This window comes from Vombatus ursinus, unplaced genomic scaffold (assembly GCF_900497805.2).
Source record: "Vombatus ursinus unplaced genomic scaffold, bare-nosed wombat genome assembly UNPS02015411.1, whole genome shotgun sequence".
In the NCBI taxonomy this organism is placed as follows: Eukaryota; Metazoa; Chordata; class Mammalia; order Diprotodontia; family Vombatidae; genus Vombatus; species Vombatus ursinus.
Genome location: NW_020955189.1, coordinates 129,262 through 130,166, shown reverse-complemented (window position 1 = coordinate 130,166; position 905 = coordinate 129,262). Strand labels below are relative to the sequence as shown.

At 42.4% G+C, this 905-nt stretch overlaps 1 protein-coding gene across 1 annotated transcript in view; it reads left to right on the top strand.

The window, feature by feature from the left end:
• LOC114032249 (zinc finger protein 501-like) overlaps nt 1–905 on the top strand; it is a 26,965-nt gene that overhangs the window by 6,903 nt on the left and 19,157 nt on the right. The window contains exon 3 of the mRNA XM_027847492.1: nt 127–350. Coding sequence (XP_027703293.1) covers nt 127–350 — 224 coding nt within the window. The remainder of the gene's footprint in view (nt 1–126; nt 351–905) is intronic.

Here is a 905-nt window from a genome sequence, read left to right as displayed (position 1 = left end):
AAGGCCTTTCATCAGAGGTCAGGACTTACTGAACATCAGAGAATCCACACAGGAGAAAAGCCTTATGAGTGTAAAGAATGTGGAAAGTCTTTCCGACAAAACGTACATCTTACTGGCCATCTGAAGATTCACACTCGAGAGAAGCCTTATGCCTGTACTCAATGTGGGAAATCCTTCAGCTGCAAGGCCACCCTGACTTCCCATTACCAACTTCATATTGGCAACAGACCTTATGAATGTGAGGAATGTGGAAAGGCCTTTCATCAGAGGTCAGGACTTGCTGAACATCAGAAAATTCATACTGGAGAGAAGCCTTATGAATGTAAAGGATGTGGAAAGGCCTTCCGACAGCATGTGCACCTAACTTCCCATCAGAAAATTCACATGAGAGAGGATGCTTTTCTATGTGCTATATGTGGGAAGTCCTTCCCCTGCAAGTCAACCCTGACTTCCCATTACAAAATTCACTCTGGTGACAGACCTTATCAATGTAATGATTGTGAGAAGGCTTTCCACCACAGAGCAGACCTTATTAGACATCAGAGGATTCATACTGGAGAGAAGCCTTATGAATGTAAGGAATGTAGGAAAGCCTTTTATCAGATTTCACAACTTACCCGACATGAAAGGATTCATACTGGAGAAAAACCTTTTGGATGTACTAAATGTGGCAAATTTTTCAATTGCAACTCATACCTCATTTCCCATTATAGAATTCATATTGATGACCGACCTTATGAATGCAAAGAATGTGGGAAGGCCTTTCGCCGGAGCACACAACTTACTCGACATCAGAGAATTCATACTGGAGAGAAGCCTTTTGAATGTAATGAATGTGGGAAGGCCTTCTATCGGAGGTCAGGACTTACTGGACATCAGACAATTCACATGAGAGAAGCCTTTTG